A 14,273-nucleotide genomic window follows, 5' to 3' on the forward strand; every position below is an offset into this window, starting at 1 on the left:
CCAAATATTGTTGATCCAAGTGCCAAATGTATCTACTAGATACAGTTCCAAAGCACAACGCAAATATTGGCATCATGGTGGATCAAAGATATATTATGTCATTTCCAGTCAACCATACAAAAGGAATAACCATAGTTTTAAAACGCTCAAGGTGCACCAGGGCGCAAAGTCCTCCTGGAGCTTGAGGCGCAAAGCACACTTAAGGCGCAGGCTTTAGTGAAGTAAGACACATCTTATTTTACATATATATTTTTATATAATATAATCAAGTGCCTGAAAATTATCCTCTATTTTTCCCCTTCTTCGTCTTTTTCTCTTCTTCATGTTGTTCAGGAGGCTAGGGCATTTATTTTGTGTTTCACAGGTCCAAAATGAGCATATTTTGGGTTCTAGAAGAAGAACAGGCCAAAACGGCGTTGTTTTTTGGCCTGTTTTTTTTAAAAGAACAGACCAAACGAACAAGAAGAAGAAGATGACAGAGTATAGAGGCGCACCTGTTAGGGGCGTCACGCCTGGCTGGAGGTCAGCACCTCCATGAAGAGGCGACGCCTACAGTCAGGCGAGGCGCCAGTGGGTGGCATTGCGCCACCTAAGGCACGCCTTTCACAACTATGGGAATAACCAAAAGGATCTTTTGCAAAGGTCTATCACAACTGTAAGGAGATGTCAAAGCCTCCTAAATTTGTTATTATTATACCTCTATTAGTGAATATTCTAAGAAAATATATCCATGCTAAAATGCTCTTCTTTTATTAACAAAACAATTTAGCACAATGAAAAAAATGAACAATCATGGAATCCTCGGCCGAATGCATATTTACCATGCTAATTTTAGGCCCCACCTTGTCATAAAGAACACATACACACACACCCATATATATCAAGCCTCACCTGAAAATTGCTTGAACATCTACCTCATGCAGAGTTCGAGATAAGACACGCTGAAGATACCCAACTTCCTGGTAACAACGTTAATAGCCAATGAGGTCTATTTTAAAAAATGGAAATTTAAGCAATATCTAGAAGACAAACTATCACTTGGATAGTTAATATATGCAGAACTAGAAATCACATTGTACTCAAAGATCTAGAAAGCCATAATTTATAGAATCCTTTTTCTCTTCACTTGACTTGAAGTACACAAATGTCAACACGACTTAAGAAAAGTATTTGAGGAAGTGATCAATCAAACTCAGAAGTCACTGGCACAAAGTGAAAGTTTTTCATAAAATCTTAAGGTAGATGTCACAGGAGCAACATTTTCCACACTAGTGTAAGGTGCCATAAAAAATGTGATGGCCATTCCTCTAAGGGCAAAGGGGTACACAGTAGCTAGTGAGAACTCATCAATTAAATGGTACCAAGAAAGATTTTCAAAATTTTCAAATGTTTGAAGGTATTGGATTTGGTAGCATCTGAAACTCTAAACCATGTATCTAGGAAAAAATTAGGAGGCTTATTGTTCTCCTCACAACACAGTTTTAGTCAAAAATGAATTAGAGTAACTATTACTACATTAAAATTATGAAGAAAAAGATTTACAGTCTAAATATACGACAAGTAGACAAACAAAAATGTATATGGAATGTAAATGTAGTAAAAGTAGGAAAAGAAATGAGGGAATAATTGAAATTGGAAATCAGGAGACAACTTAACACAACTATTTTCCTTACCTAGGGACAATGATTCAGCACAAAGGGAAAACTAAATGAGACAGACATTACTCATAATGTTAAGTTACAATTAACCAAAAATCTTAAAACTGTTAGAAAATGATAGGCCAAAAACAGACCTTTTTCAGGCACAGTTCAGTTATCATAGACCTAAAAACTCAAGTTGTAAAGAAATGATAGGCTAACAATCTGTATCCAGATGATTTGGGCTACAGCCCTAGCACATAGAATTAAGGCATGATGATTAAATGGGAAAAGATAGAACAAGAATTGAATGTATCTGCTCAAAGAAAGCAGTAGAACCAAAACGAGACAAGATTAGCGAGAAGTGTTTGAGATGGTTTGGACCCATTCAAAAGAATCCAAGGAATGCAAGTCTTTCTCTCTCTCTCTCTCTCTCTCAACCCAGAACCAGAAATTTCAGCATGAAATGATCAAATAGAAAATCTTTCAATAGATTTCCAATTGAACAACTTTTAAAAGTTCATACAAAAACTTGGCTTTACATTAGAGCAAAATGGTGAGAAAAAAAAAATTATATGAAAAAGAAAGAGCTTATGCAAAAAATAAATAAACATATTTATAGGAATTTATTTATTTAATCATTTTATACCTATAATTTAGAAAAAGAAATCAAATGCTAGCACAGCATATAGACAGATACTCCAATAAGATAACCATGTACACATACAATGATGCAAAAACACCACATAAATGAAGGGAAGAGAGATGGATATTATTCAATTTTATCACCTTTGTTAGGGATCGAGCAAACTGACTAGGCTGTGGATCATTATCTTCAGGTCTGTTCCAACTCTCAACAATTTGAGGCAACCCACGCAGATGGACCAATAACCTTTCTCTCATTATCTGAACTAGCTTTGTATGTATCTCTTCCCTGTGAACCTTATAATCCTAGATTTTAAAGAAATGAATGTGTAAACTAACATGTACAATTTGACCTTTCATTAGAGAATTCATATTATAAACACAAACATTGGAAAAAATATGCATCACTTCAAAAGCAAAAGGCTGGTTATAGAACTGCATGACAAATACACCATCTTTGCTAAAAAAATTTCAAGGTAAGAAATAAAAGAATTTATGAGGCAAACAAATTAATGGTATATAGCTCAAAAGTTTTTAACTAGAGGGTCATATCGCTAAAGAAAATATTATTGGTAGGACAACAACAATAATTATTAATCACTTTTTTTACTCAGTTCAGAAAAATTATTAGCCTTCATATTGCTGTGTTCTTATGCTTAAGAAGCAGGAGCTGACTATCCTTTCCTCCACTGCGAAAGAGTTGTCTGACCATCTTTCTCTCAACCACCCCCTTGGTATTGGACTTATGGTTAAAATCATTCTCACCAAATGGTGTTAGAGTGGGCTGGGCGCCAAAGGTGTTGCAGATATGTTGGCCCAATAAAAACATACATAGAGTTATCCTAACTATTATTAACCATATTTGAGCATCATTATAGTCTATGGCACTTTCTATCAATGTATTGACACTTAAGCATGAAGAGAGATGTTGCCATCAGTTTTAATTTGTGTGTGCACACATGTCAATTATGCATCAATTAAGGGCAAGACTTTGTCATCTATGTTAAGAACTGATGCTAACTGCCACTAAGTCTTCTACATAAAGCCTATCAAAAAAAATTTAAAAAAAAAAAAAAAACGTCTTATATATATCAAAATGCAAATATCCCAATTGCATTTCAGACACTTGGTAATGCCAATGACCCAACACTGACGATATCTGAGAAATGCAAAAGAAGATTTATGATACAGCAGCATGAAAATCATGTACCTGAGCTACTCGATCAATCTCGGAGAGCAATAATGGTCTTCGTGTTTCAGGTACTTTGAGAAAAAGAATCCTCCTGATTTCTGTGTTCCCCATACAAATAACAATGTCAAAATGTAAAATGTTATTTAGGATTCAAGAAACTTTGAAATTACATTGTGACAATTTATGCAGAAAATGGCCTTCTCTAAGCAAATGTACCATATTTCTGTTCTCCAAAGAACAGAAAATATCTCTCAGCATTTAGAAAAAAGGATTCAGAATACAGCAGACACATTAAGACAATTTGATAACTGAATAAAAGGGATGTAACAATGATTAAGCCATAGAATGAAAGATAAACTGTTTATGTGGTGGGAGAGAGAGAGAGAGAAAGAGAGAGAGGAAGGCTCAAATGAGATCTTTCATTTCTTTTGCTTCAGTGAGGCATACTTATATGTATTTCATTAAATTATTTTCCTCTTATAATTGTAGGTAACAATTAAATAATATTTCCATTTTTGTAACTCTGCTTTGACCATGAGAGGGTGAGACAGACAGAGAGAGGGAGAGTGTATCTACTCTTTATAATTGTTGGTGACAATTAAATATAATTCTTTTACCATATGTACAGAGTCCTCTTTATAAGTGTAGGTAACAATAAAATATGATTTTACTTTAGGAACTCCACTTTTAGCATACTTAGCCAATGCATAAATGAAGAACAGCAACATGCTGGAAAAATCAAAAGGTTGGAATGGACTAAAATAAACATTGCCATAATGATAAATATTCTATAAAACCAAGAAGACAAGCAGATCCTTTTGGTCAAGAGTGTTAACTTATTATTTTCCAACATAAATCTTAATAATAATAAACCACCATGTGGTATAACTGACATCCAAAACAGTGCGTTTTATCCAATAATTCATGATTCTCCAAAATTGACCTTGTTCAGAATTTACTCAATTCAACTTAAGTAAATAAAAGTTTAATCCCCTCTATTTGTGATTGGATATATGTCCTTTTCTGCAAGCTTATGTAGGAAATACAAGTATTATTGAAAAGAGAAAAAAGTAAAGGGAAGTTTTAGACATCTTACAAAGAAAGAAAAGTACAGCCATATAAAAAGTGAAAAACCTACACTAAACAAAACCACTACCCCAAAGATGAGGCTCCAGGCCAGATTTGCTTGACTGACACTTTGGCAATAAAACTGGGAGGCGGTTGAAGAGGCAGCAATAGAATTAACGGTTTAATATGAGAAATGAGAATGTGAGACAAACCATATGCTATGTTTATTGCTCTAATGCCTAAAAAGGGGGAGTCCAGGATTTAAAAGATTTTAAATCAATTGGTCAGTCTGGTGAATGGCATCTAGAAACTACTCATTAAGGTGTTGGCACAAAGACTTAGAAGGTCAATGGTCTCAGGTACTTGGAATTCCTTTTGTGGAAGATCATTAGATTTGGATGTGGCCTTGATGACAAATGAACCCAACAATTCTAGATTTCAAAAGAAACAAACAAAACAAAAATAAAATAAAATGGAGCCAAGGCGAAGCATAAGATGCACAAAAGATGTATGATCATGTTCAAAAGGAATTCTTGCAACATCTACATTCGAGTATGGCAGATGGATAGAAATGTCTAGATCAAATTAAAGGATGTATTTTAATAAACAGATTTTTTATCCTAGAGACAGTCTCCTTCATTGTGTGGCTTGGTGAATTGAAAGGGAGTGTAATAAAAGAATCTATGATTGGTGACAGGCTTTAGTTTTGAAGTTACAATGAATTTTGTTTTGAGATCATTCTTAGGAGTTCATTGGCAAATAGGAGAACTTTTAAAAATTCATTAATAGCATGAATTGTAGTTTTTATTTTTCCTCTTGCTTCCTTCTAGGTGTTAACTTGTATACTCCCTGCACACTTAGACCCTACCCTTTTTAGCATGTTTTTAATATTTCTCTTTTGCTTACCAAAAACAAAATTAAGTCAAATTTAGGGAAAAAATGAAGACCATCCTTGAGGTATAAGCTCCCAACTTGGTGAGATAATTAACTACTAGATTAGCTTACCAAAGCCACTTAACTATAAGTCAGAATTGCATCCTTACCACATTAAGGCTTTGACTCATCCAATGAATATATCATGTGGATGCCAAAAAATCATCACCAAGTAGTGCCCTTCCATCATTAGGTTTGTAACCCCTATCAAAGTGGATGTTCACACCCTAAAGTAAGCTAAGAATTCCGCTTCAATTAGGAAACCTTTTTGTCATAGAGAAGATCCTATCAGCTCAACCTTGTGATTTCTAATGATGCTCCCAACCATTCTGGCAACCCATAGCACACAGGAAGTATATAGAGAACCATCCAATCGGCATAGATAAAAAGAAAAACCTGAACAGCAATGAGCACCCACTGCGAACCAGCTTTATCTACAGAATCAAGAATAAACACCCTCCCTTCCCCAAGGGCATCCAAAGACCAAATTAACGTGAGCCCATAGCACATAGCCCATAGCCCATATGACTCGGATTCCCATTGAAAAGACTATGATTACCTCTCCTCTCCCATTCAAAAAGATGCCCCAAAGCCATATTACATGGATTCCCTACAAGCACCCATCAATTGTCATAGTTCAAAAGTACTCATCAATCAACATGGTTAAAGAAGATGGATCCAGCAAGAGGGATCCATATCTATGATTAGTATTCCTTGCTTTTCTAAAACCCACCACAGTATCTTCCCAAGCGCTCAAACTTATGTTTCTTTCATGTGAGCATAAGTCCTGGTGCATCTTCTTCAATATGCCTAGTAAGCTCAAGAATTAACTAATGCAAAACAACAATGACCCAATGTTCATCCCTGAAGTAAGGCTATTGTGATTGGACATCACTTATGTATATAAGAAATGAAGTTCAATTTGGATATGTATATAGATATATAGATAGATAGATAGATAGATAGAAGCCTATTGTTGACCTATTGAATGGATCTAGTCCATTTTCAAGTTGTAACTCTCAAAGATGGGAGCAGGAAAGCATGCCCTTCCTTCTTTCAGGATACTGGAACGTTAATTGTGGGAGTGCACGATAAGCATACGGTTTTAAAGTACACAACATGTGCACACAGCCAGGACTAATAATAGACTTCCGATATACCTCTTAAGTCTTTGCCCCCTGCCCACTTTTTTTGGATAGCAATCAATTGTCGTTGGCCCATTGGGGGAAATCCTTTGATTCCGTATTGAATATAGATCCATGTCTTTACTAGCTAGGACAAAATTCTCACAGCTGTGTAAGGGAGTGTAGGCTAGATTTGGCCTGGTTCGATTATACGTGCAATTATTGATCCTAAACCAGGGGGTTACGCAAGGGGGGTGGGTACTCGAGGTAAATAAACCCTCAATAAAAGCATGTATTTCCAGTTTAGAAAGAGATAAAGTCTAATTCCACTAGAAAAATTGGAAAAGAAGTCTATAATATGATCAGTTTAGTTTTTCAATTCCATGCACAATTATCAATATGATTTAACATTCTAGACAATGGAAATTTAGCTTACAAAATAAGACAAAAACACAGCAAATTATTCATCGTGTAATATTTAATGACAATTAACCTTGTCCTTAAGTAGCATACAGAAATAGGCACTAGGATGTTTCAACTGTATTCTTAACAAGTCCCTAACTTTTTCATAGTTTGTTTTCAAGTGGAGACATTACTTGAATATTGTTGAGCATCTACAAACAATATATTGCACTGCACGGAGATGCATCCATTTAAGATTTACTGTTATGTCACTGATGCACACAAAAAAGACAGTTGCATCACTCAAAGATACACACTGTTATGTCACTCATACATACACACAAACAAGTCTCAGACCCACTACAAGTGCACTAGTAACAACTTTAAAGAAACAGAAGCATTTTATCATAACCTACCTGGAATAATAGCATATGTAAAACTGATGACCTGACTTGCCAGTGCCAAGTGTTTAGAAGTGATGGACTTCAAACCAGACACCTGCAGTGCCATGTGACCCAATTAAAGGCTACAATGGTGATAAGCAGGTCTAAAAATTAAATGACAAGGGAAGCCTGTTAAGTAAATTGAACAGAGTGCAGAACAAAGCGAGGGCAGCAACATGTTGATTTACTTTATTTATTTATTTATTTTTATAAGTAGAAGAGAAGAAATTGTATTGAAAAGAGACACTAAAATAGCGACTCAAAAAAATACAGAAGAGATGCACCCCCCTCCCCTGCCGAGACAAAAAAACAGCCATCAAAAGCAGAGGAGCCAAAAAAACCACCCTCATCAAGATCCCACCCAATCAATGAAACCAAAAAAGTCGAAGGACCATCTTTTATGAACAATTTTGTCTCCGACCATAGAAAATAAACAAAAGAGCGCTTAAGTCTTTGAATGGACAGCACATTATCTTCAAACACAATTCTGTTTCTTGCCTTCCAAACCATCCAAAAAATACATAAAGGGTCTACTCTCCAAACTTCCCTTCTCTTTTTTCTCACAAAAGACCCATCCCAGCCCAAGAGCGTCATCTTAACAGAGGCTGGCAACACCCACTGCACCCCAAAGAGTGAAAAATAACGCCCAAAGAGTCATTGTCTTGGCACAATGGAGGAGAATATGATCTATCAATTCCTCATGCATTTGGCAAAGGTAGCCTCTATTTGCTAAAAGTCATCCTCTTTTCTGAAGTTGGTCCAAAGTAAGAGCTTTCCCCCAAGTTGCTTCCCACCCAAAAAAACTCACTTTGGGCTGCACACAGGATTTCCAAATGACATTCAATGGGAAAGAGACTGAAGGGCCTGATTCTAGGGCTTTGTAGAGAGACTTAACAAAGAACTTCCCACTTTTAGTCTCTATCCAAGGCATGCATGATGTGCAATTTTAGGGCCTGATTATAACATGCATGATCACCAATATAAATTAATAATAAATACAAAGAGGTTGACTTCAAAAATTTTATTTGAGGACTTTTGAAAACATAGATGTGCAAAAATAACCACAGAAATAAATTAACATCATTAGTACAGACCCAGATAATAGCATTTCATATCTGATTTTTTTCTTTTTTTATCAGATGTTTCATATATGATTATAAAAGTTGCATATCCTAGACCCTTTCAGAAGTATATTAACATCTAACCAACAACTTATAGAAATCCAAATATCAACTGATTGCTAATAGAAAAGACTACCTGCATGGCACCAGCACCGAGAACAAGTTGACAAGTTCGTGTATTGAAAAATTTTAAAATTTCAACAACACGATGAACAACTTCTGAAGACAGTGCAGGAAAGAAGTTATTCATATCAATGTACTCTGACAACATCTTCAGCAAGATTAAGCCACTGAAAAGAAACAAATGGCATCAACTTTAGTTACTAGTAATTTTTATACTTATTAAAATCTACATGAAAATACCAAATATGAAATTAGAATTCCAATAGCACAAATTCTAGATGTCGTGCTTATCGCTAACAAGACCATTGACTCGATAATGAAAAGCAATGAATGTGGAATTCTCTGTAAGCTTGAAATTGGGAAGGCTTCTAATAATGTTAATTGGCACTTTCTGCTCTTGATTTTAGATAAAATGGGTTTTGGTGAAAAGTAGATCAACTAGATCAAATGGTGCATATCTATAGCAAGGTACTACGTTCTTGTTAATGGCACCCTATCAGGAGTTTTACAAAGCTCTAGGGAACTGAAGTAGAGGGACCCTCTGTCACCCTATTCATTTGTGATTGTTATGGAGGCTCTTATTTACCTTCTCAAGAGGGTTAAGGATGGGGGTTTCTTGTCAGGTTGTAGGGTTGTAGGGTAAGGGGCAGAGGTGGTGTAGGGGTGGAAGTTTCTCATTTTCTATTTGCTTATGATACTATTGTCTTTTGTGATTGTGAGCCTTTTAGGACCAATTGACTTATTTGAGTTGGTTGCTTATGTGGTTTGAGGCCCTTTCAAGGCATAGAATTAATCTCGATAAGAGCAAGCTAATTCCAATGGGGAGGATAGAATTTAGAAGAGTTGGCTCTAAAGTTTGGCTGCAAGGTGGATAAAGTCTTCTTACTTGGGTTTTTCTTCTAGGCAACCCTTTTAAATATGTGGTGGGTGGAATGGGGTGGAAGAGAGGTTTCATAAAGGCATCCATTATATACTTCCTACGTACTTTAGGGCGCTTTATTGGCGATTCCTTTTTATAATATTCTCTTGTTTTACCCATAAAAAAAAATAAAAGAAAAAAGAAAAAAATATAAATCAGTCAAACAACATAACATTACTTTAAGCATTACTAGATATGGACCAGAGAAAATGGTTCAGAAGATGGGAACAAATCTATATGGAAGACTTGTAAATGCCAGTATGATGCCAGTCATTAATAGACAATTTATGGCAAGTTCGAAAATATCAAAGGTTTGCATGGGAAAAGTCTATTTTTTAAATTAGAAGTCAAAAGGTCCGATTGTTGTTATTAAAGGCTACTAATTGTGTCCTAGAAACCTTCCGAAAGTAGTTGAGGGTTATCATTATAAAAGGGAAGAACTTACTTATTGTAAAGACTTTTGATGATTATCCAGAAAAAATATAAGAAGTGATTAACTAGAACTTTCTGGTTTCAGCTTAAGCAAAGGGTTTTTCCTAAATTTTTCCTTTAGAAATCTTGGCTCTAACATTGTTTGGAGTAACTTGGTTGTAGTCTACTTGGATAGTAGTTATAATAGCTTTTCACTTTTCATCACAATATGAAACATGAACCAAAAGTATCAGCCAAACTGGAAATACAAATTTAGGAAGGTAAAGGATACTATTAAAGCAAGATAATGACGATAATGATGACGACGATGATGATAAGAAAGATGGTATTAAGAACATTGACAATGATAACAATAATAATAATAGTAATAATTAAAATTAAATACATGTAGGTATGTTGTGCGCTCAAACAAGAGAGGGAGAGAGAGAGAGAGAGTGTGTGAAAAAAACCCAAAAAAAAAGTGTAACAAGATAACTAACCAGTTTACCATGTGATAACCAACACCTCCATAAATAAGGGTATGAGAGGTAGATTTTCCACGCTCCTTCATGTTACTGCTATTATATTGTGCCGAAGCAGTTATAACATCAGCTTTACTTCTTTCAGTTGCACTATCCAATGATGAAGATTTCACTTGCGCATTAACATCAGCAGATGTTTCAATAGAATCACTCTGCTCAATATGCGGCTGATTATTTGACAGTCCACTGTCCACCATGCTTGATGCATCATTGCTTGAGACCACTTCACCATAGTTTGTTGCCATATTACCTTGAGCATCAACTAGGTTTCCAGTGATCAAAGGTTCCAAAGAAAATAAAGAAGTGACTATAGCCTGAAATTCATCAGGAACATCTACTTCAACCCATGTTTCTTGGTCAAGCACTGCCTTTATTTTTGCCATCTAGAACAGGAAAACAGTTAGTCTAGTAACCACATGTAGAGGTTCCAACAAAGACTAAATCAAACTCAGCAGTGAAAAACTAACTCGAGATTCATGCTGAAACTCAACAAAGGCTTTAGCCTGTGACTGTAGTGTTCCCCGAATGCTATAACCCAACCTTCCACCAATCTGTTAATGTTAGCATAATATGGCATCATAATCACAAAAAGATCAAGAGCATTAATTAAATCTAAAGTGAAATTTTGGAAAAAGAAAAAAAAGCTACCTTCTCCGTAGCACTAATAAATTCCTGGGTGATGTTGTAAATGCTTAAGAACTCCTGCAATCTCAACCTAGGATGAAGAAGAGCACGAACACCAAGGAGTTTTGCCCATCTTCCATGAGCAGCATCACAAGCCGCAAAAACAGCTTCTGTGTTCTCTCGCAATACATCAGCCCTGCCAAGTATCATTGTCAAATTTTACAGAGTATTGGTAATACTCATTATACAAATGGTGGACAAATGATCAAAATGAAACCTGGAAAAACAAGATACCAACTCATATGGCACTTAACAGCAGCTTTCTTTTCTTGCATCTAATTCCAATAGGTCCTTTAATAACTAATAATCACACATCTATATTATATCAAACAATCATCTGCTTCTTCTTCTTCCTTTCTTCTAATAGGCATAATGTAGGACACAATCTTAATTGTAAGTAATTAATTCACTTGTTCTTCGAAACACTATTTAAAAATCCTTTCTGTCAAGTTCATGCTATCAACCACAAATATATCCTATAAATATCATATGAAAACTGAAATTAATAAGCATTATTTTGTTTTATGACTTTTATCAACTGAGTTCTTATTTGAACATGGGGTCTTTTCTTTATTTCTTTATTCCCTTTTTTGGCTTGAAGAAAGAATGTTGACAAGTTATAATACATCGTTGCTACAAGGGACATGGATCAAATCACCATCATGGATTAGTGGCAAGGTTCAAGAAGAGGGAAGAAACAGACAGAATAAAATCCAAAAAACAAAAAATGTGAACAAAGGTCTTTAGCAAACAAATGATTCCCAAGGATTTGGCAGGATGAGACCCTAGATAGAGCTCAATGAAGAAACAGGATCCATTTAGCCAATCCAATTGAGATTTTGGCTATCTGGAGAGGAATGGATAAAACCAATTTTGCTCTTCTGTACTATCCTAATACAGTATTGTACAGATGCATGCATCATAGACTGTCCACTCGCTATCCTTGAACTTGGCTGCAAGGTGGGGGTGCTGCCCTCTTCTTATTTGGGGCTCCCCTTGGGGGCTGCTCATATATCGGTGGCGGTTTGGGATGGGGTGGATGAGAGGTTCTGGAAGAGGCTTGCCATGTGGAAAAGGCAATTTATTTCTAAAGGAGGGAGGATCACCCTCATCCGGAGTACTTTGTCAAGTATGCCCATATACTTCATGTCATTGTTGCATATGCCATGAGTGATTAGTTTGAGACTAGAGAAAATACAAAGGGACTTTCTTTTGAGTGAGCGAGTGTGTGTGTGTGTGTGTTGGGGGGTTCTGCAAAAAGGAAGGGCAGTTTGAGCGTTAGAAGCCTTTCTAAACTCAATAGAGCCCTTTTGGGTAAAAGGAGTTGGCGTTTTGCGGAAGAAAGGGGAACTCTTTGGAAACAAGTGATTAGTAGGAAGTATGAAATAGAAGGGGGGTGTTGTACCCGAGAAGTAAGGGAGGGGTATGGTGTGGGGTTTTGGAAGGAAATTAGAAAGGAATGACCTTTAATGAAAAGCAATTTTGTTTTCTCCATGGGGGATGCTAGAAGAGTGAGATTTTGGGAGGATAGGTGGTGTGGTGACAATGCTCTAAGCCTTTCTTTCCCTTCTTTATTTGCTTTGGCGGCCTCAAAAGAGGCATGGGTGGTAGAGGTTTGGGATGCTTCGGGGGAGGAGGGGAGTTGGAATCCATGTCTTTCTAGGCCGTTTAATGATTGGGAGATGGAGATAGTGGAGAGATTCCTTTTCTCCTTACAAGGGAAGAAGGTGGTTACTAACATGGAGGATAGGATACAGTGGAAAAAGGCTAAGGATGGTATTTTTTCCGTTAAATCCTTTTATAGTGCTATGGAGGGTAGCAGTACAGTCCCGTTCCCAAACAGCATTATTTGGAGCCCTTATGCTCCTACTAAGGTTGGCTTTTTTGTGCTTGGGAAGCTTCATTGGGTAAAGCTTTAACTTTGGATCAACTAAAGAAGAGGGGCTGGTCACTCCCGAATAGATGTTTCATTTGTTGTGCTGCTGAAGAGTTTATTGATCACCTTCTAATTCACTACCCCAAGGCTAAGGTTTAGTGGGACTTGTTGTTTACCCTTTTTGTTGTGCTGTGGGTTCTTCCTTTGTTAGTTAAAGAGGTCCTTCTTGGGTGGCATCGCTTGTTTGTGGGCAAGAAACGAAGAAAGGTTTGGAAAGCAGCCCCCTTATATCTCTTTTGGACATTTTGGAAGGAAAGAAATAGGATTGCTTTTGAAAATGAGGAGTTTTTTATCCAAAGGTTGAAATATTCTTTTGTTTGTAATTTTTGGTCTTGGACTAAGTTGTGTATAGATGAAGGACTTAATTCTTTAATCAACTTTTTTGATTGGTTGGGCTCTAGATGAAGGTTGGTGAGTTTTTGTACCCCTCTTTCTTTTGTTTTTTGCCTATAGGCGCCTATTGTATACTTTCTGTATATTTTGGGTTGGCCGTTGGGTGACGCGTTCTTTTTAATATATTTTTCTTTTGTGCCTTTGCCTATCAAAAAAATAGGAAGCTATTAAGAAAGGACCTTCATATGGTTGCATCCATAATATAATGCATTTCCACAACCTCATACATCCTTTGTGTATGCATACTGATGCTTGATGATGGGAAAAAGAAGAGAAAAATTACTATTATATCATCATGGTATACGCACCAAATTAGGAAAAAAAAACACAGAAGAAGAAGAAATAGAACCTCCATACTTTTGGGTCCACATAAGCAACAAGAAAAAGATTAAAAGGAGGAAGGGACAAGAGGTCACCGGAAATTTTTTGACATATTTGATGGACTTGCTGCATCATTTGTCTTTCCCTGAATAGTAATCTTCCCAGCATTCCTTTGAGGAGAATATGACAGAAAAGAACTAATTTGAGTATCACTTTCTTGAGCTGCTTCTGCCACTGCTGCACCAAGTGCAATTGCAGCAGCAACTGAATCAGCAGCATAGTGATCATCAAGGTTGCACATAATCCACTCAATGGCCCTTTTCACTTCAGCAGCTCGCAGTAAATGTGCCTGCATTCACTAAAAGAAATCAAATCAAAT

At 36.3% G+C, this 14,273-nt stretch overlaps 1 protein-coding gene across 3 annotated transcripts in view; it reads right to left on the reverse strand.

The window, feature by feature from the left end:
• Positions 1-14,273, reverse strand: part of LOC117924388 (vacuolar protein sorting-associated protein 54, chloroplastic) — a 51,423-nt gene that overhangs the window by 1,798 nt on the left and 35,352 nt on the right. Inside the window, exons 8-16 of one of the 3 annotated variants that reach the window (XM_034843013.1) lie at positions 13,990-14,243; positions 11,209-11,380; positions 11,028-11,111; positions 10,519-10,943; positions 8,702-8,855; positions 7,418-7,499; positions 3,493-3,572; positions 2,427-2,588; positions 892-959 (exon numbers count right to left, since the gene is read on the reverse strand). In XM_034843013.1, coding sequence (XP_034698904.1) covers positions 892-959; positions 2,427-2,588; positions 3,493-3,572; positions 7,418-7,499; positions 8,702-8,855; positions 10,519-10,943; positions 11,028-11,111; positions 11,209-11,380; positions 13,990-14,243 — 1,481 coding nt within the window. Of the gene's footprint in view, positions 1-891; positions 960-2,426; positions 2,589-3,492; positions 3,573-7,417; positions 7,500-8,701; positions 8,856-10,518; positions 10,944-11,027; positions 11,112-11,208; positions 11,381-13,989; positions 14,244-14,273 lie in introns of those variants that run through there. The other 2 variants (XM_034843014.1, XM_034843015.1) reach the window with 2 other exon arrangements.

The sequence above is a fragment of the Vitis riparia genome, chromosome 10 (genome assembly GCF_004353265.1).
Source record: "Vitis riparia cultivar Riparia Gloire de Montpellier isolate 1030 chromosome 10, EGFV_Vit.rip_1.0, whole genome shotgun sequence".
Classification (NCBI taxonomy): Eukaryota; Viridiplantae; Streptophyta; class Magnoliopsida; order Vitales; family Vitaceae; genus Vitis; species Vitis riparia.